This window comes from Apis laboriosa, unplaced genomic scaffold, assembly GCF_014066325.1.
Source record: "Apis laboriosa isolate Shangri-la unplaced genomic scaffold, ASM1406632v1 scaffold30_cov140, whole genome shotgun sequence".
Taxonomy (NCBI): Eukaryota; Metazoa; Arthropoda; class Insecta; order Hymenoptera; family Apidae; genus Apis; species Apis laboriosa.
The window spans coordinates 559681-586637 of record NW_025222776.1 but is presented as its reverse complement, the minus strand read 5'-3'; the positions used below and the strand labels follow the sequence as shown (position 1 = coordinate 586637).

General features: G+C 23.2%; 3 protein-coding genes across 32 annotated transcripts in view; 2 read left to right on the top strand and 1 right to left on the bottom strand.

The window, feature by feature from the left end:
- Nucleotides 1-19724, bottom strand: part of LOC122714514 (calcium-activated potassium channel slowpoke) — a 122604-nt gene extending 102880 nt beyond the window's left edge. For 22 of the 29 annotated variants that reach the window (XM_043935896.1, XM_043935908.1, XM_043935900.1 and 19 more), the window contains exon 1: nt 19016-19724. In XM_043935896.1, coding sequence (XP_043791831.1) covers nt 19016-19318 — 303 coding nt within the window. In that variant the 5' untranslated portion in view covers nt 19319-19724. The remainder of the gene's footprint in view (nt 1-19015) is intronic. The other 7 variants (XM_043935921.1, XM_043935913.1, XM_043935918.1 and 4 more) reach the window with 1 other exon arrangement.
- A 1030-nt stretch (nt 19725-20754) lies between these two features.
- LOC122714515 lies at nt 20755-23017 on the top strand. Its single transcript, XM_043935922.1, has 2 exons — nt 20755-21504; nt 22986-23017. The coding sequence occupies exons 1-2, from the start codon at nt 21120-21122 to the stop codon at nt 23015-23017; spliced, it is 417 nt and encodes a 138-aa protein (XP_043791857.1). The 5' UTR covers nt 20755-21119.
- A 114-nt stretch (nt 23018-23131) lies between these two features.
- LOC122714512 (set1/Ash2 histone methyltransferase complex subunit ASH2) lies at nt 23132-26949 on the top strand. 2 transcript variants are annotated; one of them, XM_043935886.1, is made up of 11 exons: nt 23132-23225; nt 23418-23573; nt 23661-23839; nt 23981-24153; nt 24656-24830; nt 25441-25649; nt 25720-25897; nt 26028-26172; nt 26259-26394; nt 26461-26712; nt 26779-26949. In XM_043935886.1, the coding sequence occupies exons 1-11, from the start codon at nt 23203-23205 to the stop codon at nt 26881-26883; spliced, it is 1731 nt and encodes a 576-aa protein (XP_043791821.1). In that variant the 5' UTR covers nt 23132-23202; the 3' UTR covers nt 26884-26949. The 2 variants fall into 2 exon arrangements, with proteins under 2 accessions (XP_043791821.1, XP_043791822.1); XM_043935887.1 differs by lacking the exon at nt 26779-26949 and having other exon boundaries at nt 26259-26407; nt 26461-26630.
- The last annotated feature ends 8 nt before the right edge of the window (nt 26950-26957 follow it).

Sequence of the window (26957 nt, the reverse complement as noted above, 5' to 3'; positions counted from 1 at the left end):
TAAAAATATCTAAAAATAATGTAAAACAAATAATGTAAAACATACCACAAAAATAATTTAAAAAAAATCATATTATTCAATATTCACACAAACCATTAGAAAGCATAAATTAATTTAAAATACATTATATATACGGTAAACATTATTATTATACATGTAGATATAAAAGAAACATGAAATACCATAATTCTCGACACTGATTTTAATGAAACACAACAATAAGTCTTTTCTTGGCAAAATAGACTAGTTGTGTGCACCTGTGATGCTAGTAGCTTTCAAAGACAAGCGGGTAACATGGCAGCTGAAAGGTAGGTCACTAGGTTATCGCTATCGTGGTGGTTTATTCTTCTCCATTGGCGGAAGCTTTTCCAACCAATTGCTCTTTCCAAAGGACAACAGTAAAAAAATGCCCACACTTTTGAGATCATTCGGTTAAATAATTCTTTTATACAAAAATTTAATCCAGAATTCAAATAAACTCGTCGGATTGTAACACGAAATACAAATTTATATGTATTTATGCATGGAAATATAAAATAAAATTTAGAATAAAAAATACTGGTTATAATATTCAGAGGATAAAACGAATTTCTATTTAGGACTCATTTTTTTATTTGTGCTCATAAAAATATGAATTTGTATGATACAAATATCGATAATTCTTTCCGTAAATTTGCATTTTATCAAGTACACCGAAAAGTTCAATAATTTACACATTTAATAATAAAATTTTATAATAAGTACTTTAAAATTTGAAATAAAACATTTATAAAAGATTCGAATCTTTATGATTAAAATACAGTTTATATTTTTTAAAATATTTTCAAATCATAGATATGATATTTAAATTATGAAATATTTGGAACTTTAATACATATTTAGAAAGAATAAGAAACTTTTTAAAAATATTCGAAGTTTTTTGATCAAATATTTAAAAATATTGCTAAATATTTTTCAAAATAATTAGAATAATAATTTCTCCAATATAATGATCTTTCAAATAATGCCTAATCTTAACATTCAAATACAATAAGTAATTGCGACATTAATAATAAACACAAAACCATCTTCTGAAACAACAGACAAATAAACACAGCCAAACAAAAATAAGATAGAATCTATTTGAAATAGAGATTTATGTTGATTTAATATCTCTAAAATTTTTTTGTATCGAATCATTGTTTCAGTTTCTTGCATAGGTGACAATCTGACCTATCGCACCTCGATATAAATAAGGATTGCCGTTCTTATTTTAGCGTGCGAATTAGCGTGGGTCTCGGGCAGACTCATCACGAGTTGCCCTCGCTATTTTCGTATCGTTGGATATATACTGATGTACTTGTGTACATACTCACAATTCTAGTGTTGAAAAGATCTTATCAAACAATTACGATCGATTTCGATGAAACGATAACAAATACATGCATTCTTTGATCCAATCATTAGGTCAAAAACTTCTACGTGCACTTTAGATTCCGCATTTGCATTTTAACCGTTTTAGACACGATTTATTTTCAATTTATGCTCGTATACGGGATGTTTCAGAAGTAAATGTGGCCAAACTTCGATTTTGTGTTCTACTCATTTATGTGTACACAAATCGAAAAATTTTTGAAATGTCTTTTTGAAACTTTTCTGACAGAGCACTTTACATACTTGAAAATTATTTAAAAAAATCTATTGAAAATATTTTTCTTTTCCAATAACGCAATTTCAGTTTCGATTATATACAAGATGTTCATATAACATATTCGTAGGACAGTTTTAAAAAGCAAAATAAATACAAAAGTTGAAATATAAAAATATTCATTAAAGTTTTTATTCATTAAAGTTTTAAATTACAATTAAAATGTAAAAGAATACAAATTTCAAATGCTTATAAATTAATATAATAAGTCTCAATTGATATTTATATGTATATAACTTTTATGTTTATTTTGTCATTTAAAATCAACTCTCTAAATTCTTCATAAAATATCTGTTCACTCGATATTAGAATAAACCATTTCAATAACTATCTTAACTATCAAAACATAAAAACTCATTTATTACGAAATATTTAACATTCATAAGAAAATTTGCTCCAATATCTCATACAATACTTATTTTTTAATAGAAAAAAAGTTGACAACGCTCATAATTCTACATAACATGAAATCTGTATTACATGAAATCTATTTGCTAAAATTTAAAAGAAATAAAAATAGAGTGTTTGCATCNCAGACTCGACCGAATTTTTCTCGCCTAATTATTTATAGGGATAAATATGAGATTGAATACTGAAATTCTATCAGCAATAAAATGTGTCGAATTAATCGTGAAAATCTGTGAAAAATTTATTATTTTTCTGCTGTACTATATTGGGCTATTATTGTGTAAATGAAGTAGTGTTATTGGATTATTATTGTACGTATTAATAAATTGAGTGGCGTGCGATTCGACAGAAAATTAATAATTTAAAACGAGTTGATGAATTTTAAATGTATATTGTTTTTAGTACACCTGGCGTGGATGAAGAGATACATAAAAGTGATAAACTCTACATTGAAAATGTTACTCGTAAACCTTAGCAGTGTTAACAACTTTTCTTCAATGAAAATTTGTATAAAATGTAATAAGTGTCGTGTTCAAATATCGTTGAATATTGTAAATAAACATTACATCATTGATTGAATCATTTAAATATTACAAAAGTGGTGCAAATTCATTTTCCTTTGCTTTGAAGTTTAAAAATTTGCTTTTTAATTGAATATAGAATATAGAATATATAGAATATAGAATATAGAATATAGAATATAGAATAAGTAATTTTGTAAATAAATATATGAATTGATTATATAAATATAATTATAATTCATAAATGAATTTACATTATTTTTTATAATTATCGAATTAACGGAATAAGTATTTAAATCTTATATTATATATCTTATATAATATCTTAATATCTATTATATTAAATTATATTTTGATTTGATTTTGTTTATTCGATACTGAAGAATTATTTATTATTTTTATTTTTATATTTGATTATATATTTTATTGTTCAATTATATTTGAACAACTTATACAAATATATTTGTATATAGAGTTTCACTTGTGTGACAATATAAATTTTATAATGACATTTATTTTGGATAATATTTTATTTCATATTTACTAATTATATAAATACATTATGGAAAATGAATTTACATCATTTTAATTATAAATGACTAAATTATACATTTATACAATTATAATAAATATTATTTTCTTATAGATTATTTTATATATGTATAATAATAAATGATACAAAAACAAAATTATTAATTTTTAGTGGAATAAAATATAGGTTGTTTTATACTTTTTTAAGTATCAAAATAAAATCAAACTAATTAACTGGAAATTCTGCAAACATTTGACAATATATATATTTATATTATATTATATATTATATTACATATATATTTATATTATATTATATATATTTATATTTATATTTTTCCATTGTATTGAAATGTTTGTTAATAAAAATTTATCACGAAATCCATTGAGTAATCTAATTTATTCCATTTTAAATTATTTTCGATTGATATTGAAAATGTACGATTCATTCATATTATTTAATTATAACATTAATATTTCTAATTAATAATTTCTTTTCTATTTAATAACATTCAGAATAGTATATATGTTTCCTAAGTAAGTATAATTAAATATACTATTATTTTTATTTTTGCAGATTGAAATTTATATTACTAATTAAGTACTTTAAGTTATTATATAAGACAATAAATTTCTAGGATTAATTTGATTCAATATTAAATGTTTTTTAACTTGTATAACGATTAAAACAATTGATCTTAATTACTGCTTTATTATAAGAATGCATCATAACCTAAAAAAGAAACATCTATGTAATTCTATCTTCCAATTTATTTTAAATTTTTCAATATGATCACGATATGCATTACATAATGCATGTCATATGAAACAATTGATCCTAATCATCTTTTTATTAGAATATTGCGCCATATTTTTAAAAAGAAGTAGTTATATGTGCTGTTCTTTGCATTCATTCAATAAAAATTTTGAAATAAATTCGCAACTCATTATATTTTTTAATTCACATCTCATTTTTTTTACATCTCAATATATCCATTACATTTTTAAATATTATTTACGTTTTCTTTTATTTATCGATAAAATTAAATTTCGCGCCATCTTAACAAAAAATAAAAAATTATTAAATAATTAGGAATTAAAAACTCAACATTTGAATAATTTTGATATCTAAAATATTCATAAAGCGCCAATTTATAGATCAAAAAATAATATGCCATAATTATTGTCTTTATGATGAAAAAATTATTGTACAAAATAATTATATTTTATTTACTAATTTTATTTACTTACTGGTAGAACTTTGTAACTACATTTCCAACTTGATATAAAATTTTTACGCAAGATTTTTATACAATGTTATAACAATTCAGAATATCTAAGTCGTAGGTATATTAAAGTCATAATTTTTGAATTATATTGTTATACACTGAATTCACTAAAGAAATATATAAATTCTAATAATCTTAATATATGAATAAATCTATTTTATTCTATTAAATATCAAACAACAATAATAACATGAAAAATATAAATAAAGCAATTTATACATATTGGTATATCAAAATACAAAAAGAAATAAAATAAACTAATAATCCTTTACACGATTTTACAATTTTCTATTACACAAATTAAAAAATCTTTTTGCTTCCAATTTTCCTCCTTTATCCTTATGATTGAAATTGAATAACAATTCATTTTCCATTTAAAAAATCATGAATAAAAATTTAAGTGTACGAATGAAATATTTCAATATGAACCAAGCACACGATTTAATAAGTACATTAACTGCAGAAAGAAACTAATAGCAGCACGCGTGATAACAATCCTCATGACGGAAGTGGTTTCTAGTATAAACACGACGTCGACAATCGCTTCCTCTTTAATTCCACCTCTTCCTACTTGGTCTCTTCGGTATTGTTTTATTTTCCCACTGCCTTTGTCTTTATCTCTATCTTCCTGCACTGGTGGTCGCAAACAATTTGGGTCAAGTACTGCGACACGTTAAAAAAAAAAAAAAGAAAAAAAAGAAAGAAAGAAAAAAATAGACAGAAATTTCATATGACCAACCGTTCGTCAGACGAAACACTTTATGGTCTGGATAATTTTCCTCTTGTACTACAAGAGGGAATCATGTTTTTATCCTGGGAATAAATTATTAAAATAAAGAAATAGTTTGCTTTCAAAAATACATCAAACTAGCATTTAGATTTTGAAAAATTAATTTGTTTATATGATTTCTATGAGAAGACCTCCGATTAAGTTCAGATATCTAATTTTTAAAAGCTATTGTATACTCTTTAAATTAAATATCGATAAAAATTATTTACTTTGAAACTAATTAAACTGATAAAAAGATTGGAATAATTAATAATCAGTAAAGAACAATCAGAAGTTATAAATTAATTTGCTATATATACATAATTATTTTACGACATAGCATTAGAGAAGTTAAATTTTTACATATATTCCTATTTCCATGTTCAATATATAAAATACATATTATATCAATACTTTCTAATACTTTAATTCTTATTCTATACTTAATTCTAATACTGCTAAAAAGCAAGAAAATTGATTATTTTAGCCTAATTTTACTTTATTATAAATTAAAAACTATTATAGCTTATTATAAATTTATAATTAAAGAACTTATATCTTTTAAAAAATCTGTTCCAAATGATTTTGTATAATATATAACTATTGCATATATAATTATCGTTTTTAAATTAGTCTTTAGTGACTAATCATGAAAGATATAAATTCAGATGGTGTAAATGATGAGTAATACGCTTTTCAGTAAGATCAAAGTAATATATTGTTAGAGTAAAAATATCTATTCAATGATTTCATTTAATAAACGCGTGGTTACCTAAATAATTTAAATTGATTCTAAATTAAATCTGAAAATAATCTGAAAATAATGTTTTATTTTTTATAATTAAAAAATAGTATTAAAAGCAAATGTAAAAATCCTCAAAACTATTGTTCAAGAGTTTAACAATATTTTAGAAACTCCATTTTTAATTGTGTATAATAATTTATCGATATATTTTATTTTCTTTTTAGTGGTATATAAATTTAGATATAAAAATTTTTTATTATAATTATATCTCTATTTTACGAAGATATTATTATTTGATTTTAACCATTTTAAGAAAAGAGTAAAAAAATAAATATATAAAAGAAGTTCTATTTTTAAAAATTAATTCTTATTTTATCTTTTGAAAAAATTAGAACTAAATTCATATAACTAAATATAATAATAAATATTTGAAAATCTATATGCTGCTTAATATTAATTTGACTAATTATGATTGAGATTTATAAACAAAAATAAGAGCAAGATTTATAAACAAATAGAAAAGAATTTATTCGATTTAATCCTTGTGTCACAGAAAGAAAAATATGAAAAATCTCTTCAAATCAAATCGATATAAAAACAAAAATTATTATATATTCGTATATTAGTACAAAAAAATAAAAAGAGAAAAAAATAAATAAAACAATTAAATTATGCAAAATTTTCAATAATTTGATAACGAGTAAAAAGATTTGCCTCGTTTAGTCGATCTTTTTTTGTACTCATTTCCAGTTAATTCGTACATGTAATTAACTAATGCAAATGACATTTGCATAAATGTAAATCGGCGAATATCTCGAAATACTTAAGAGAAATTCATTAGCAAATAAATATATATAAACTACGTGCACATATATGTAAATGTGTATACTTCTCGTTCTTAACTGAAAAACTAGATTATCTTTAATAGGCCTTGGCACACTGAAACCGTGTCAGTCGAACGAAGAAGGGTTGGAATCGTATCTAACATTTTATTTCGACTGGACCAAAAGAATCCACGTAAATACAATTGTTATGTTCATGATCACCGTCACGACAAATCTACTCTTTGGCCTGAAACTGACACTGGCTGTCTGCCAGCCTGGTACTAACGACTTTTCTTCCAAATATGAACCCTTTTCTTAATCTAATCTCGTTTGCTTTTTATTATTTTTTTTAACTTAATTTGATTTAATATCATGAAAAAATTCGATATTGATTTATCACATATTTTTTCTTAATTAAATTAATTAGTTGCAAATTTTATCAATTTTACAAATTTGATATTAATTTTAATAAGATAATATAATGTGTTATATTCTTTCTGAATTTATGAATTTATATTTTTTGAGAAATTGATAATGCGACAAAATTGAATTTTATTGAAAAAAAATCTTATGTAAATAATTATTTATTTGTTATTTTATTTTATTTTGAATAATAATATTTAAAAGAAACTACTTTAATATTTGTTATTTTATTTCATATTTAAGTATTTATTCTCAAACAATGTACATAGTAAATCAAACAATAAAAATATAAGATTTTTTATCTTATTTTTGTTACTAACTTTTCTATTTTTAATATCTAGATTTGATAATAAGTAAGTTCTTTATTTTTTGAATAAAATTTTACGATTTATTTGCATTTATTTTTATTTCAAATAAAATATCCTCCATTTTAAAAATATCTATTATCTATGTATCTATTTTAAATCTAACATTAAATCTAATATTTAAATCTAATACTTAAATCTTTTTTAAATTTAAAGTTTTTTATGATCTAATTTAAATGTTTAAAATTATTTAATATAAAATTATAATATAAAATAATAATATAAAATATTTGGATAATATTTGGATGTTATAAATTTCGATTAAAAGATAGTTTTATAGATAGTTATTTTTTAATATAATTAATATTATAACCTAACTATTATTTTTTCTTAATAAAAAGGGAACGTCAATATGTAATACAAAATGTTTGTTATCAGACCATTTTTTTAATGTTCTGATTTATAGACATTATTAAATATTCAGAAAGAGATATTATATTTTCTCGATATTTATACATCATTATTAAATCTTTAAAATTTTTTTAAAATATTTATCATGCTTAGGCATGATTTTTATCATTTAAGGACTTTTTTTGATTACTAATTGCACACTAATTGCTTTATCGACACTTTATTATATCTTATAAACATGATTCTTTTATCGTTTAATTAATAATTAATTAAATTATTAAGTTCAATGATAGTTATTTGCATTTTTTTAAAAATACTTTTTAAATTATATCATTGCTATTTAACAATCTGATGTATATTTAATGGAAATTTTATAATTTATTATACGTCTTTGTTAATTATTTTGCAATATCTATAAATGAAAGAACGTTGAAAAAAAAATAAGTAGTTAAATAAGTAGTTAATACGGAGAAATTGGAACATATGATAAAATATTCTTTCATATAGAGATCGTTCAACATTTAAACATCGAAACTTATTAAAGATTCTTAAGGCGCAGCTTACAGGATCTCAAAAATAGATCATGTACGAAGGACGGGCACGACCAGTAGTTCTAAAAACTCCTCATCTGTCGCCAGTTAAGTTAGAGATACGATGCGAATTAAATAACGAATGAGACAGATATGCTTACACTTGATGCCGAATGTTCAAAGAAAAATAGATAGTGATCCGTGAAAAGAAATTGATTTCGTTATATGGGTCAGATAAAGGATTACTTTTTTAGCTAAAAGATAAGTTCCAATTATATCATTCATATGTTCTAAATATACTGAACATAAATAAATTATTTTGTCTTAAATGATAACGGAAAAAATGAATGTTTGTGAGATTTCTTTTTAAAAAATTTAATAAAATCTATTATTTACCGTTTTCTATTGAATTTAAATCAAAAAAATAAAATTTAAGGTAAAAAAATAAGATTAAATAATATTTCCAAATGATATTGCATTTTATTATGTTTTTATTGTATTATATTATATAAAATTTAATATATTTTTCTTAACATTTCCACTATCTGATATCAAACAAATTTAATGAAATATTAATTCATTGTACAATTTTTTATATGTTTAAATATATTTAAATATACCTTTAATATATTTTAGTCTGTCATTAAAACATATCAATTGATTTCTAATATAAAAATTATATTAAATATTGTTTGATCATATTTAATAATTTCAACTTTATTATTATTTCAAAATAAAATTAAAATTGACTTGAAACTTATATAATAATTAAATTTATTGAAGAATTCTTACTATACAATTATCTAATTTGTTATTTCTTTAAGATATACTTTTTTTCATTGATAATATTTTTTTCATTACCAAAATTTTTATATCTTAAATATTCTTCTAATAATTAAATAAGAAAATCGTATATTTTCTGAAATATATTATTACAATTTTATAATATAAATTTTGATGCGTTATTTACAATACATTTCACAATAATCTTTTACAAATAAAACTCATAGTATGCAATTTTTATAGAATAAAAATTTTTCGATATTTATATGAAAATATTAAATACCTATTATAAATAAAATTATTTTATAATTACTATTTATCAAATAAAAGTACGTTATTGATGTAAATTATTCTAACCTTAATTAAGTAATTTAAAAATAAAGAAAAATCTTCCAAAAATTAAGATGTACAATTTCAAATAACATTTACAACACAAATCACACTCTAAATAACACAGAGATATTTTTCAAATATTAGAAATTATATCATAAATTATTCGTATAATTCAACATTATACGAATCAAATCTATTATAAATTTACGGCCATGCCACTATTACAGATTTTCTTCCTAAAGCTATATATACCAAAAGTAGATGCGCACCACTATTGCGCTGTATCGCGACTGGTTGCGCGCGTTCGAAACACTGACTTATACTTTGCGCGGCTAATTTGAACGCTAACGTGTTAGATTGCGCCGACTCGCGCATATGCAACGAATATCGATGTAACAAAGAAAATTAAACGTTTATACGTGTTTATTTCGAACAAATATCGCAATGATCTTCCTATTTTGTATTCTATGAAACAATTATAATCGTAAACGAACTTTTGCATATTCTTACGCGGTCTTACATGATCTTGCGCGATCTTGCGTGAACTTGCACGATCTTGCGCAACCTTACGCGGATTCCCTGGGGATTCGTCTAGTTTTCTGTGATTCTTCAAATGTTGCTCATGTGTTTTGTCGGGATTTAACTTTGTATTTTTTAATTAGAGCATCTTAAATACGATCGCTGTTGCCGCGCGACCGAGTTTACGCTACAGTCGTAACTGATTCACGCTGCGAATAACCGTCTCTAGTGATTGATATCTTGAAGGTTTAATCAATTTTTAGACTACCATAATAGTCCAATGAATCGAATCAATAAGATATAAATAAATCTACGCTATGACAGCTGGAATTAACACTGAATTCATAGTTTCGAGATATTACGAAATAAAAACTAATTTTGTTTTCAATATTAATTATTGTTTAAAAATAATAAAATTATAAAATTATTGTTTAATTGTATATATAAATAATGCAGTAAATAATGGATAAAATTACGAAACAAATTTAAAACAATTAATATTTCTCTTATTTTGATTATATGAGTTCGTTCCTTATTAACATTCGATTTTAACATAATACAATAAGTAAGCTTTCTTTTATATAATAATTCACTTATTAATAATAATAATAATAATAATAATAACAAATTGGTAAATAAAAAATTATATAAACTTCGAAATTTTTCAATTTTACAATTTTGCAGCGTATAGAATGATTAATAATTCATTTTATTTATCAGATTGAATATTATTAGAATATTAATATTATTCAAAGAAACATATTATTTTTCAAATATAATTTATCATTATATATCTATATGTTCCATATGAAAATATTTTTTTTACTTTTTTTTACCAATTTAACACAACATTGAATTGTAGTAGCAAGTAGTAACAACCATCAGTATTAGAGAGAGTCAGGCCAGTAGTAATGATCATTGATAATTCCGCCAACTACGGAACAACTGCACGAGATAATCTTTATTACTTGTTTTTTTTAAATTTTGATAGAGATATTTATAACACAATTTTTATTATGATATTTATATTCATAACACGAACATTATCGAAACAAATTCTTATTCTAATATTCATTATTTTATTTGATATCTAGATATTTATTATTCGACATAATGATTTTCTGCGATGGAATAATTTTTCTATATAAATTTTTAAATTCTTAAGTAAAATGGTATTTTTTTTTATTTCATTTATCATTATTATATTTAATAATCTAATGATGAATAAGAAAAGAAATATATATATTTCAGTATTTATTAGAATAATATAATATATTCTATATTATATTAATATTATATGGATCTAGATAGGAAAAATATTTAAACATTGTATCATTTATAAAAGAATATAATCATGAAAATATATTTCTTTTTGAATTATTCATCTTTTACATATAAAAAAAAATTTTATTCAAATTGATATGATTATATATAAGATAATTTACAAGATAGTTTAAATAAAATGTTAAAATTTATTTTTCTTGTCTTAATAAAGACATAAACTTCATTTTTTTTTTTAATTGAATACACAGCAATTAATTTCTTAGTATGCTATTTTGCTAAATTATTTATTTATGCTAAATTATTTTCAAATGAGCATTATTAGCAAGGAAAAAAAATCTCAAGAAATTTTTAAATAGAAAATGAATTAAATTTTTATTATTCAAATTATTCGTTATTTTTCATTACTTTTTTTTATCTATCTCAATATATTATATTATACATGCTTTCTAATGAAATCTTTTCTTTTTTCACTGAAGAAGAATAAAACTTCATCCAAAGCATTTTTTAACGCACTATGCTAACGCACTACAAAGTAGACTAAAAAGTATCGTCGTGAAGAAGCTTTTTTGAAAGTAGGTTCAGTACAGAGCGCTAGGATAGACGGCCTGCTTCCTAGGACATTTCATAAATGGAAACTCCATCATAATGATATCGCGGAGACAAAACCGGTATGCACATAATACACTCCTATGTATATACGATTATATGCCCATTTCTCTTACTGCGAGAGTGGATCCTGTATTGAATTGAAGGGAGTGGGTGTGCCTCGGCAACTGTAGTTTATTTACATTCGCAAGCTTCATGCTTGCTGAAAGATAGAAGTATGTTTGTTGTTTATACAGGGTAATTTATAAATGTATGTTCATATTTTAAAGGGTGAATCCATATATTAAGATAAATAAAAAATGACGTATGAAGAATTCAGAAGCCAATTAATATAATTTAATAGATTTAAAAAATTAAATACTAGATTAATAAATTTAATTTTTAACAAAATTAACGTTATTATAATATATTATATTAATATAGCAATTCTGATAAAAATACGAAACAAAATCTATTAATTTCGTACAAAGTAATTAATTTTATTTATTTTAAATGAAAGCATTAAAAAGATTCTTGATTTAGTTATTTTCAGAGAGAGAATTTGATTTACATTTTTGATTGATTTTTGCTTTACATATAATAACATTCTACACATATTCGAAATTATGTTATATATTTTTAATATATTTTTCCAAATGACTTCAAATTTCTTTTATATTTTTTTTTCTTTTTTCTCTTTTTGGAGATTATGTATATTCTTTTATTACTTGTATTGAATTTGTGATAAATTTAAAATATATATTTGCATAGATTCATTTCTTAAAATAAAAATATTTATGAATCACTCTCTATATGTGTTAAAATTAAAAATTAATTTAATACTTTTCTAAAATAAATTTATCTTTTAAGAAAAAAGTTTTAAAAAAACTATAAAATTTTTATTTTTATAGTTATAAGAAATATTCATCATTATTTTATATATATATTTATAATATATTTAATATAATATATAATATATAATATATTTTATATATATATATAATAAATTTTAAATATTTTTCCATCGGATAATTATCGAACTTCCTACCATAAAAAAAATAGATTTAAATCCTTAATTAAAATCATTAATATTTTTTGCATTTTTTCCAATATTTAAAAGTGCATATCTATCAAATAATACTGAAACGATTTCAATGAATAATCAAATGAAGTCAGGTCAGAGAATTAAGGATTAAGAAGGAGGATTAACATATGCGGGAGAATTTTCCAATCAAAAAAACAAATGATTTTTTTGTCTTTTTTGCAAAATAACTGAAAGATTTGGCATATTTCATTAATCGATCTTTCTCTCTCAAATTCATTACTCACATTGTATGAATTGAATGAATTGATACTAGTAGCAGTATTGATAAATACTAATAGTTTGATTTGAAATTGAAGTAATTCATAATACATTGATCTCTTCCCATCTCAATAAAATGTTACAAACATTTAAATCACAATTAAAAATGATTTAATACAAAAATTAAAATAATTTTTACTCTTAATATAAAATAAAATTAAAAAATGAACGTTATATTTAATGAAAATAAAAAAGCAATTATATTATATTATGTTTATATTATTTACAATATACAAATATATTATTTAAAATATACAATATTTACATTAAACAAAATTGTGGATTCTAATAATGTGGATTCTAATAGACATGTAGATTTTTAATAATTTTTTAATTTTTAATTATTTAATTATATAAGTAAGAAAATTCTGTATTTGACGTAAATTTGATAATAAAAAATTAAACAATTTATTATAAATTTTGGATTCAATTATTATATTATACTTAGAGCAACTAAAAATTTGAAAAATTTTTAGAATATTATTATATATATAAAATATAATATATATAAAATTTTATATTATATATAAAATTATTAGAATATTATTCAATTTATTGTATAAAAATATATACATATATATATTAAGTTAAAGAATATATAAGAATTATAAAGAATTTTTTGTAATAAAGTTAGTAAAATGGATTTTTCTTGTTTCAATGCTAAATCTTTTTTTAATGAAAAAAATCGAAGTGAAACTTTCAGCATTTCAACTTTTCCAAATAATTGATTGACTTATCTACGTTATATCTAAAATTGTTTTCCAAGAATATAACAAATGATAAAGAAAAATTGGCATATAATTTGGAGACTGTGTGTGTAGAAAATACGCAGAAGATAGACAAGAATCAATAAAAACCTTTGTCGATTCATCAACATAATATATACAAGATATCAAGATATATCACATTCAATGCATGAAGGTAATAGAGTATTGAATTAATAGCATGACACTTCTTTTACACCGTGATTGAATGCTTATGTATTTCAACGTAAAATAATTTGATAAATGGAAAATATTATTTTTCATTCTCATTTTTTTTAAACTAACAATATGATATTTTAATTTATTTCGTATTACTTTATCTATTAAATTATCCTTAAAATCTGGAAACGTAATAAGTAATTAATAGTAATAAAACCAATAATAATTTAATGTAACAAGTTTGAACGAGAAAAGTCGAGAAAGAACGAAAAAAGAACGAGAAAATAATAAAATAATGTAAATTAAAACTTAATTAATTAATTTATTATTTAATGTGATTATTTAATGTGATTAATTCATTACTTGTTGTTTGCTATATTGTGCTCGTTAAATAATAAACGAACTTTGATATTTTATTCTGTATAAAAACAACTATGATAGTTTGTGATGAAATATGATGAAATCAATTAAAATCAATAATATTAATTAGATGTACAGATTGATTTTCAAATATATTTCTTTAGGGAACACAAGTCTTCAATGCAATCTTATTATCCTTATTTTATTTTTATTCTTATTTATCGTTACTGATTAATTATTGATTTATATTAAGTCATAGAATATCCTTATTTATAATTTTATTATAAATATAGTATAGAATATATTATTATAGTATAGAATATATAATTATTATAAATATAGTATAGAAGTATAGTAGTATATACAACATAACATGATTATCTCAATTATTTTTATTAGTTTTTTTTTACAAATAATACGATTTTAATACATTTTTATCATAATGACATTTAATATTCTCTATATTCTTCTCTCATAATCAAATTTTTAATCGATGTCTTTTATTATATAATATTTTTTTAATTAACAATATCAAAAAGAATTGAATAAGATAAAAAAAAATTGAATAAATTTCAAAGTTTTTTTTATCTATTAATTTTTTTGGAAATTTTGGAAATTTTGGAAATTTATATAAAAATTTAAACAAAATTATTAGAATATTTCACAATTTATTTTATTTAAATTTTAAATTTTAAATCTACATAAAAAAATTGAAGACTTTAGAAATTTGTTTAAAAAAAAACATAGAAAAAATCAGAGTTACCAACTTGAAGAGATTTCAAAATTTTATCATTCATGACAAAAAGAATTTTCATTGATGATATTAATTATTAACAAATAATTAAAACAAATCGCTCTGTGCATTAAAATGTATCTCAAAATTATATTTTTACATACATTTTAAATGAAATTTGACTTTTTACTCGAATTATATATTCTAGGCGAAATTAACCAAGATGTCAATATATATAAAGGTTTCTATAATTCGATAAAACTTAATGCGAAAAGTAAGACACACGTCATCTAGTAGAGAAGGGTATGGTTCGACTAGTTCATTGGTAGCAAGTAACGTGGTAAGTTGCAGTTGGATTAAATTAGAGAGAAACCTACTTAGTTGTCTTTGTAAGACACATCACCATTATATAAGTGACGTCGTGTTATTTGAAAAGAATATATAAAAATGTATCATAAAAGTATTGTGTACTAATAAAGAGATATAAAATTTCCTGTCAAATTAATGATAACTTAATGATATTTTGACTTATGGATTTATGCTATAATATGAAGATAATTTAATCGCCATAAATTAATACAATTGTAAAATTTTTAAATTTATGAATATAAAATTTAATTTATCAATATATTTATATTTCTATTTATTTATAGATATTTATTTATAGATCTTGATTTTTAATCATTTCTTTCGATTAAAAAAAGTTTCTATATTATATATCATAAACTTCAGACAAAATGGAATTATCAAAATTATACCTCTATTATTTGAATAATATTTGATAATATTTATTCAAATGAAGACAAAAATTTTAATTTTGAGCAGAAAAATTGAGCAGAAAAGATTTGACCAACAAAAATATAATAGCTATAAAAAATATTTTTCATATTTTTTAATAAAGCATCATTTTTCATCGTTCATTTTATTTCTATAAAATTTTTATATTTATATGAAGTATACTAATAAATCATATGAAATATATTTAAATCTAATTAATTAGTATACAAATTACTATATAATAAATATGATAATGTTCAAATATTTTATGTAATCATTACATAATCATAATTCAAGTATAGAATATTTTCTTCAGTCAAAAATTTGATTTATTTATTAGAAGAAAGTGCTAACCTAGAAACACACTTCTTAGCATATACTCTATCGAAATAGGACAAACTATAGAAATTAACTACAAGCATAAAAATGACGCAGTATCTTCACCAAAGTAGTATATACATCTTGTAAATGAGTACTGCAATAATAATTTAGTTCTAAAGTATCTATGTTGTGCTAAAACTTTCAAACAACAAACATAATTGCAATACAATTGATTCAAGTTTGCTAAGTATAAAGAAATCTGTGTATATTTACGTAACATATATGTCTATAACATATTTGTAAAATTCATATAATCACATACATCACATACAAAGTATATCAAAAAAACTTAAAAAAAAACTTTATTATATTTTTTTTAAATAAAAAAATCTAACAATTTAACAAATTTATTAATATAAATTTAACTCATACAATTTTATGTTTAACATATAAATATTTATATTTAACTCTTCAATAATTTCAATAAATAATACTTTTCATTATTATATTATATAAAAGGAATATTAAATTAAAAAAACTATATAAAATTTTGGATTAAGTTATTTTTAATAAAACGTTTATTGAAGAGAAAGCGTATCCGATTAAAAACTGTATTTTTTGTTTAAATCGAAATAGAAATTGGTAGGTATAGTTTTTCGTTGGAAAATACACAACGAAAATAAAACCAAGAGGATAGAATCGTGAAGCTTCGAAAAGGAAAGAGGCTGGAAACACGCCCCACAGGATAAAGCACGCACTGCGTAGAAACTACCCCTCTACTTCAGTCAACGACGTGCTGGTTCCACGAACGAAAACTGGGTCATCAGCTATGATACTCGAGCTAACTCGTGCCGTGAACTCACTTTCTGTACGTGCCATTATATGTATACATGTATAGTATATAGTATATAGTATATATATATATATATATATATACCATGTACACTTCTGTGATATTAAAATATATAGTATATTTAAATTATTACGTACTGTAATAATCTTTTTCTTTTTCTATATTAAATTTTATATTGTATAGTTATTGATACAATTTTTGATATAATCATCGAATAATATCAATCAATTTATTGTGAATCATATGCATGAATTAGTATAGATCAAACAGAAATAATAAAAACATATAAAAAATTGTTATATATTGTGTATATAATTTTTTTGTTAAATTTGCATTATATTGACAATAAGATATTATTATAATTATACAATTATAATATTTGTTATAGTTTAGAAATACTTTTGTTATATTTTATATTTTTTTTTTTTTTGAATTTATACTAATGCATCATTCTCGAGTAAGAAAATGTCAAATTAAAAAAAGGAAAATAACGTGTGCAATTGGCCTTAAACTAGAATTAATATTCATATTATGATGTCATATTTCGAAGAAAAAGAGTTCCATAATATGAAAAATAAAAATAAAAGTAAATTTATAAAATTTTATAGAAAAATAGATAAATATTCACATTAATAAATTCTCTTAATATAAAAATATAAAAAGTTTTAATCTAGAATTATAATTTAAAGTGCAAAAAAAATTATTTATGATGTCTCTGATATAAGTAATTATTTAGAAAATTAATTCAATTTTATCATGTATTTTATTTCGTGTATATAGTACGTATGTATTTTACATATTTCCTTTAAATTCTTATAAACTACAAAAAGAATTGAAATTTGATTCAATGTTATATTTGCATTAATAATTTAATTTTTTTTCATTTTCTTTTTAAAAGTACAATTTTATATATATTATTTGTAATAGAAACATTTGTAATAGAAACAAAACCATGCATGATAAAAGCAATTTCTTCGAATATATTTTTATACTATTTATTCATATTTTTTCTTATATATATATATGTATAATATCACGATGATCATATAAAGGATCTAAGTGCCTATAAAATTTCAATTCTCTTTATATATTCTTCTCGATCGATATATTATTTCTCACGCACGTTGAATTCCCAAACCAACAATACAATACGCGTATAATTCTGCAAAAACTTGGAAATCGATAATCAAATAATATAATATAACGTAATAGTACTGGAATACAAGTAAGTATGTAAATATCATTTAAATCGATGACAACATAATTCATGGGAAATAATCGCGTCAGACTATCAACAATGAGAAAACTTAACGTACATTTAACGAGTCGCACATTATTAATGTTTTTTTCTTATTCCAATAGAATTTCGATAGTTTAATATTCAAATACATTAGAAAGTAATATAAAATTAAAACCGTTAATACGACACACGTCAAAAACGAAATTTCAAATTATTGCATAAATCAAAACATCTTTTTAAACATGATATAATACCCATTAGGAATGAAAATATGAGAATCAAAAATAAAGAAATATCAAATACATTAGTTAAATTATCAAATATCATTCTTTTCTCAAACACACGAATACACACGTGCACATATTCATCTCTACTCTCTCTTTCCTTTCGTTTCACAGCTATGAAGAAAAAAGTAAAGATAGGGCAAAGAAACATGCGGAAAAAAAGGAAGAATAAAAGCGAAAGAAAAGTGCGATTAGATAAAAAATAAAAACTTACCAAAATACGTCCAGTGGTGGTCTGTCCAGAAATCAGTTCACCGGCCCAGTCTTTGGCCTCGGTCATAAAAGTCCCCTCGAACTCCTTGCCCTGACGGCTCGTCTTTTGCTCTTTCTGTTTCGGGTCATTTGGAGCGAATTCGGGTTCCTTGCGACAGCAGAGGAAGGCGAACGCACGCCAGAGGAGTACGATCAGCAGCCCGGCAAGGAAAGTGAAGATGCTTGACAGCAGGAAGCACCACCATTTCCGTTCCTTCAGGCAGTCGTCTACCGGGGGCTGCTCGGTCGTCTCTTCGGTCGTCATTACGGTGGATCTCTGCTGCCCCCGGATCACACATTCACCGGCAGCTATTACAAGCGGCGGCCAACGGGGCGCTCCTTATACGCTTCATAATTTCCTGCTGCAACTCTGCACGCCTCGCGCTTCGTTGCAGCTTTCAACCACGAACTAGCTTCGCGCAGTTTGCGCCCACTCACCACTACTACTACTATTACTACTACCACCACCACCACTACCACCACCACCGCCACCACTACTACCACCACCACCACCGAACCAACCAACCTTTATTTCCTCTATTTTTTTTCCCTTTCTTTCCTTTTCTCTGTTTATATCGTGCCGTTTATTCCTTCTTCCTTTTCCTCCTCTTCTTTTTCCTCTTCTTTTTCTTGTTTATGCACGCACGCTGTACGCACCCGCGCACGATGCACGTACGACGCACGATGCACGCACGATGCACGCACGCACCGATTACCACCCACCCACCCACCCCCGTCCCACACTTGCTGTCTTTGAAATTATTTTCACCTGTTTCCAAATCCTACTATTGCCGTTTCTATTGCTGATTTTGTGCCAGTTTAATTCTAATCTCTTTTCCTCTTCTTTCTTCCTTTTTCCGCCAAGTTCCTTATCTCTCGTTCTTTATCTCATTCGTTCTTTATCTCACTCGTTTCTCTCTTCTATTCTTTTCTCACGCTTGTTCTTCACTTCACGAAAGAACCCTCTTTCACTCTATCTTACTCTCCACTCCTTCTCGTTTGATCCGTCCGTTCAACTCTTCCTTTGTTTCGTTTCGTTTGTCCTTTCCCTGTAGCAAAATCAAATTTCAGATCGACCGATGCTAATTTTTTTGTATTTAAATCACTCAATAATTCTTTATTACGCTTCCTCTCGTCCGCTATTTCACCAATTGAACCGATGAAATTGTCGATCTTTGTCTTTTTTTCTTATCCCCGATTATTCGGTCCTACTCTTCCGAATTATTATTCGGATGTGCATAATTCCGTCTGTTGATTGTTCTCTCGGGAAGAATTCGCGAGAACTATCTTCAAAAATTATCCATCAAGTTTATCGAGACCGAAGATCAGTAGGAGTCGATGTCGACACGTTCGGCGGCAGCTGATGCCGCCGCCGCCGCCGCTGATGCTGCAGGTAGTTCCAATCTCGAAAGAGGGAGAAACAGAAAACAAGAAAACAACCCACTGACACCACCACTACGATGATATATACATACGCGTGCGTCCACGTATATACACATACGTGCGTGTCTGTATTCGCGTGCTCTGTATATCGCGTGTATCTTTACGTTTCTTTATATACGTCTGTTTGTATATACATGTTGCCTATACTGTGCGTGTATGTATTCGTATTTCATTTATAATTATATCAATTTTGTGTTATATGTACATAAATATATACGTACATATTTATATATTCCTATATGAAATATGTGTAAATATACATGTAAGCACGCGCGCACACGATTGTGCATATGTATCTGTTATATCTATAAGTAAATGTTTATGTACATGTATAACATATATGTAGATGCGCGCGCGTGTATGCGTGTATATGTATGCGTATATACATATATGGAAATAATTTTTATTTGTATCGTGCATGTGTTTATATGTTTATATATTTTATTGCGTGTATATATTGCGCGCGCGCGCGCTTATACTTATACTTACAAGTGTCGCGTGTGTCACCTATATACATGTATATGTGAAAGTGTAATTATATGTATATATGAAGAAATACGTATATAATTTGTATATATATTTGTATATTTTACGTGTAATTATTATATAGTAAACCCAAATCCATGGATCGCATGCGACGAAACGCGCTTTCGATCACAACGACACGGAAAACTGATCTATCTGTACGCGTGTCCCGCTTTCTTAACCTATTCGACTGTACCACCGACGACGACGACGACGACGACGGCGATGAGGACGACCGAGTGTCCCAACGACCATACCACCGCTCCGCAGCAATCAATACGCAACAATGGACCGGGACCAATAAGCTCAAAGCTTTTCTTGACGTAGACGCACGCTCCGTTGCTACACTCTATTCCCCCACTGCTTCTCGTGTTCTAATAACAGAGCTTACTATCAGAGGGCGCCATATCGAACATCGCTGCGCCAAAGCAAATCTAACTCCTGTCATAGCAACTTTAAACCCACTAAATGATTCAGTTTGTGGTATTGTTATTTATTTTTATACATAATATTAATATTTTATCTTGAAATGAAAGATAGAATATTCAGATTACATATTTGTTTGGAATAATCGTTTTCGTATTTTAATCTTATTCATGGTTTTATTTTAAGAGATCAAAGATATTTTTTAATGAATATCTATTTAATTTTTTCTGTAGGTATTGTTTCTTTAAATGTTTTCTTTAAAATAATTTTTTTCTAAATTCTTATTTTTGTTAGACAATGAAATAAGACAATGAAATATTTGTTTTGTTTTTTTCTTGAAAGAGGTCATCTTCAAATTAATTATGTTTATTATATAATATACAATAATAATTATTATAAGCTATNATTAATTATAAATATATTAATTATTACGAATTATTAAGGTAAAATAAATGATTATATGAATTGCAATGTTACAAATATTATTATATAAATTTCAAATATATTGTAAATTATATATATATATATATATATATATATATATATGTATATATGTTAATAATATATTAATAATATTAATATATACATTAATAAATATTTTATTAAAAAAACTATAATAAAAATAATAATTATTACAATGCTAAACTTTTATTTATAAAGATATATTTTATTTTATAATTATAAAGAAATATTTTATTTTATAATTTTTTAATAATGCACGAACATTAGAAAAATAATTTTCTAAATTAAAATAAAATAAATTCTAATATATTAATAATATTGTTTTATAAATTAAATCAATATATTTCCTTCTTTTTTTATTGTATATTTATTATAAAAATACGATGATTTCAAATAATAAATGTAATTTAAATTTAATAATAAACAATGAATTAGATAGATATTATTGATTTATTCTAATACTATAGTAACTATGTTTGCTAAATAATTTTTTTTATTATTTAATAATATATTTTTAAATATATCTTAAAATAGCAGTTCATTTTTATTTCTCATAAAAATTTAAATAATTTTAGAATTACTTATATAAACACTAATCTTTTAATATAATTATACAAATATTATATAATTATACAAATATGGAAAAACGAAAGAAATAAACAAAACAATTTCCATTTCTATTTATAATTTGTAAATATTATTAATATCTTCTTTATTTAAAATTTTATATATAATTTTATTAATATTATATTTTCCATAGCCACTATAAATAAATATGGCAATTTTTTCTAATATATATTATTAATATCAGTATAATAATAAGATTTTAAATATCAACGTCAACAATAAATGTTAACGTTTCATATTAAATATTTATATAATTTTTGCTTTAATTATTTTACATTTATAATTCTATCAAATTATAATTTTGCGTAAATATATATATATATATATATATATACAAATAAAGTTCGAAACAAATGGCATAATATTATCATTTTATATATTTCTGCTGCATAATATTTAATTTATTTATATATAAATTTATATGATTACATGATATTTAATTTCCATAGTATCCTATCAATGTTTGTGCATTATTAAGTAGACACATGTGATTATGAACTGAGCTTTAAAAAATAAGTTATGGCTAACAAATAAAAAGTAAACCGAAGAAAGCATGTATAATTATATATATTCAATAAATACATTGCTATATATTGATACATCAAAAAATTTAAGATAAAATAAAAACAAGAATAATTTAAAGATAATAGAAACGTACAGTCAAAAATGTCAGAAGAAAAAACTGAAAGGTATTTATTAAATATTTATATTCATATATATTATATTTATAAAAATATATATATAAAGTATAATTGTATTATTATACTTAATTCGATATAAAAATACTTAAAATTCGCATATCAGAAAAAATACTTTTGAGGTTATAAACCATTAATATATTTCATAACTTACATAGTTAAGTATAAATATATTTTTTATAGCCCAATCGATAAAGTAGATGGATTGCAACTTGAATCTATTGATGACAAGATAAAAGCAAAACATGATGATAAAAGCAAACAAAAACATAAATTGGAAGAAAATATTGATAAACCTAATGGCCGAACAAATAATAATGAAGCTGGAAATTGTTATTGGTATTAGTTTATTTAAAATTTGTGTTCAAGCAAGCAATGAAAAATAACAAATACTTATAAATATATATTCTTATAATATTCTTTCAGTGGAAAAGAAAGAAATCTTAATATTATAGAACTTTTATGTGCTAGTTGTTCAAGATGGTTTCATGAATCTTGCATTGGATATCAATTGGGTAAATTAGTGCCCTTTATGATGAATTATATATTTATGTGTAAAAATTGTTCTCCTACTGGTTTAGAAAGCTTCAAAAAAAATCAAGCACGTAAGAATAATAATTTATAATAAATATAATAATAAATAATAAATATAATAAATATATTTAAATAATAACTATATTATTCAATATATAATTTGAACTTTTGTTTAATTATTCAACACATTTAAAAGAATATAATTTTTCTAGCATTTCCACAAATGTGTGTAACAGCAATAGCAAATTTATTGCAAATATCTCAGAAAGAAAATGAACAAAGAACATTTTTTCATAAAGATAAGGATATTATTCCTTTCATTGAATGTCATTGGGATAGCATGACAACAATGCCACGTAGAGTAACACAATCATGGCATGCAACAGTAAGCAGTCTATTATATATTTAATATTGTATATTATATTTAATTTTATTGCAAATATAGCATTTCTCTAATTCATTTGAAAATAATGTTAAAAAAAATTTTTTTTTAATTTTTTTATTAATTTTATATTATTATATAATAACAATAAATATTAAAATAATTTTATTATTTATTTATATAAATGAAATTAAATTATTATGTTGGTAAACATTTATGAATATAAAATTACATATTAAACTAGAAATAATTTATATTAGTTTAACCAATTGTTAAGTATTCTAAGATCTTAATATTTTAAATATTATTGTTTTAATTTATTACATAATGATACATAAAAAAAAAAAATAAGAAAATATTGAAATAATATAATAATATAATTAAAAATATAGAAATATAAATTAAAATCATTGAATTATTTTATATATTTATTAAACATATTATTGATTTATAATTTTTTGCTGTATTTTTTTCATGTACAAAAATAACTAATGTTTGAATATAGATACATAGAGCATTGTTAAAAGATGTTGGAACATTATTTACTATTGAGGAAAGCAATTCAGATGGACAATTATTTGGACTTATATGTTCTGATCTTCAAATGATTAAACCAAATTATGAAGCAATGATTAAGGGTGGTCATTTAAAAGTAACTGAAATGGGTGTTCAACATGTTGGTAAGCTTAGTTATATTTAATTAAGCTTAATAAATTATAATTATTCATAATTAGTTTAATGTAGAGGTGAAATTTATTATTTCAAAAAAGAGAGATATCTTAATAAATTTATTTAAATATTATTAAATATTATTATTATTATTATTAACAAAATAATGTATACAAATAATTAAAATCATAAATATTTTATATTAAACTTTGCATATTTGATTAATTACTTGATTAATTTATTTATATTTATTTTTATCTTTCAATAATTAATTTTTTTCTTTTTGTTATACTTATTTCTTATCTTATCAAGATATTAATCAGTACTATGGTATCATATAACAACTTGCTTAATCATAGAATGTCTAAATAGGTTATGTTATTAATAAATTCTATAATATTATCAATTTATTATATAATAGTAATTATAGTATTATGAATCAATTCATAATATTCAATTTATTTTAAAAAAATTTCATCTCAAATTTCGTCAATTTTATTTTTAAAAAATTTAACAGTTAAGCATATATAGATAATCTTTTTGCAATTGTTATATTTTTGATATATCATTATATTATAATTTATACTACATAAGTAATGAATATTACTATGGCATATACAGTACCACTTAGTGGAGGTTTTCGTGGTCGCAATGCAAAACGTAAATTTCCTGGAGAAGGAACAGGTACTGGACCTGGTAAAAAGGGTAGAGGTTCTGATATGACAGCTCCTAAGTTACCTGCTCATGGATATCCTCTTGAACATCCTTTTAACAAAGATGGTTATCGATATATTCTTGCTGAACCTGATCCACATGCACCTTTTAGACAGGTTTGTAATTATGTTGTATATTCTTTAATTCATATATAATCTAATAATAAATCTAAATATTATTTTATAGGAATTTGATGAAAGTAGTGATTGGGCTGGAAAACCTATTCCTGGTTGGCTATATAGAGCTTTGAGTCCAAGTACAGTTTTACTTGCTTTGCATGATCGAGCACCACAACTTAGAGTTTCAGAAGATAGATTAGCAGTTACTGGAGAAAAAGGCTATTGCATGGTCAGAGCAACTCATAGTATGTTAACATTATAATCTATTATATCAAAAATAATTTTATACATACAATAAATATACATTAAATTATTTAAAAATTAAAATTATTAATTTATATTTTTTATCATTTAAATGACTTGTTCATTCTTTAGATGTAAGTAGAGGTACCTGGTATTGGGAAGCTACTATTGAAGAAATGCCAGAAGGATCAGCTACAAGATTAGGATGGGGTCAAGAATATGCTAACTTACAAGCTCCATTAGGTTATGATAAATTTGGATATTCCTGGAGATCTAGGTATAATTCAATTCTTATATTCTATTTTAAAATAATTTCAATATAATACAATGTTATAATAAATAAATAATTTTAATTATGAATAGAAAAGGTACACGATTTCATGAAAGTAGAGGTAAACATTATAGCAATGGTTATGGAGAAGGTGATACATTAGGATTCCTCTTAATTTTACCAGATACACATGATGCATCACATTTACCAAATACCTACAAGGATCGGGTAAGAATGAAATGTAAGTTTATTATATTATCATAAAAATTTTATAAATTGATGTTTATACATTAGCCCTTAGTAAAATTCAAAAGTCATCTTTATTATGAAGAAAAAGATCAAGTACCTGAAGCTCTTAAGGCTCTAAAACCATTACAAGGAAGCAAAATTATATTTTATAAAAATGGAGTAAATCAAGGTGAAGCATTTATAGATATTAATAAAGGAGCTTATTATCCTACAGTTTCTATTCATAAAAGTGCTACAGTTTCTGTTAATTTTGGACCAAACTTTAAATGTCCTCCAACAGATATTACATTTAGAGGAGTAAGTAATGATTTAATAAAAAAAATTTCTCGATATATTCTTTCAACAATTATTTATATTTTATAGATGCATGATAGAGCAGAAGAAGCAATAGCAGAACAATCTATGGCTGATATACTTTATTTTACTGAAAATGAGGGAAAATTAAGACTGGATACTTTTGCTTTATGACATTAATGTATTTTTTTATTTTTTTTAAATTATTGTTCAGTTCAAATTAATAATTAATATTGAATTTAAAAATT